Here is a 269-nt window from a genome sequence, read left to right on the forward strand (position 1 = left end):
ACTCTGGACGGGGCCTGGCATCACACTGCTGCAAGTGTGGACGGGGCCCGGCGTCACGCCCCCGCGAGTGTGGACGGGGCCCTGCCCGCAGGAAGGCAATGGCGGTGCCTGGTGCACCCCAGCCTCACCCGGAACCTTCCGCCCGCGCACACCCAAGCACCCCCGCTCACCTCCAGGTCCACCCAGACCATCCTGTGCCCCATGCCCGCGCCGCCGCCGCCGCCGCCCTCCGCCATGGCCGCCCGCGCCACCCCCCGCAGCCACCCGCC

At 75.8% G+C, this 269-nt stretch overlaps 1 protein-coding gene across 1 annotated transcript in view; it reads right to left on the reverse strand.

Annotated features, from left to right (window-relative positions):
- The window catches only part of REXO2 (RNA exonuclease 2), a 13441-nt gene extending 13178 nt beyond the window's left edge, over window positions 1-263 (reverse strand). The window contains exon 1 of the mRNA XM_019511823.1: window positions 171-263. Coding sequence (XP_019367368.1) covers window positions 171-236 — 66 coding nt within the window. The 5' untranslated portion in view covers window positions 237-263. The remainder of the gene's footprint in view (window positions 1-170) is intronic.
- Window positions 264-269: the final 6 nt, after the last annotated feature.

The sequence above is a fragment of the Gavialis gangeticus genome, unplaced genomic scaffold, assembly GCF_001723915.1.
Source record: "Gavialis gangeticus isolate Ggan-Ray unplaced genomic scaffold, GavGan_comp1, whole genome shotgun sequence".
In the NCBI taxonomy this organism is placed as follows: domain Eukaryota; kingdom Metazoa; phylum Chordata; order Crocodylia; family Gavialidae; genus Gavialis; species Gavialis gangeticus.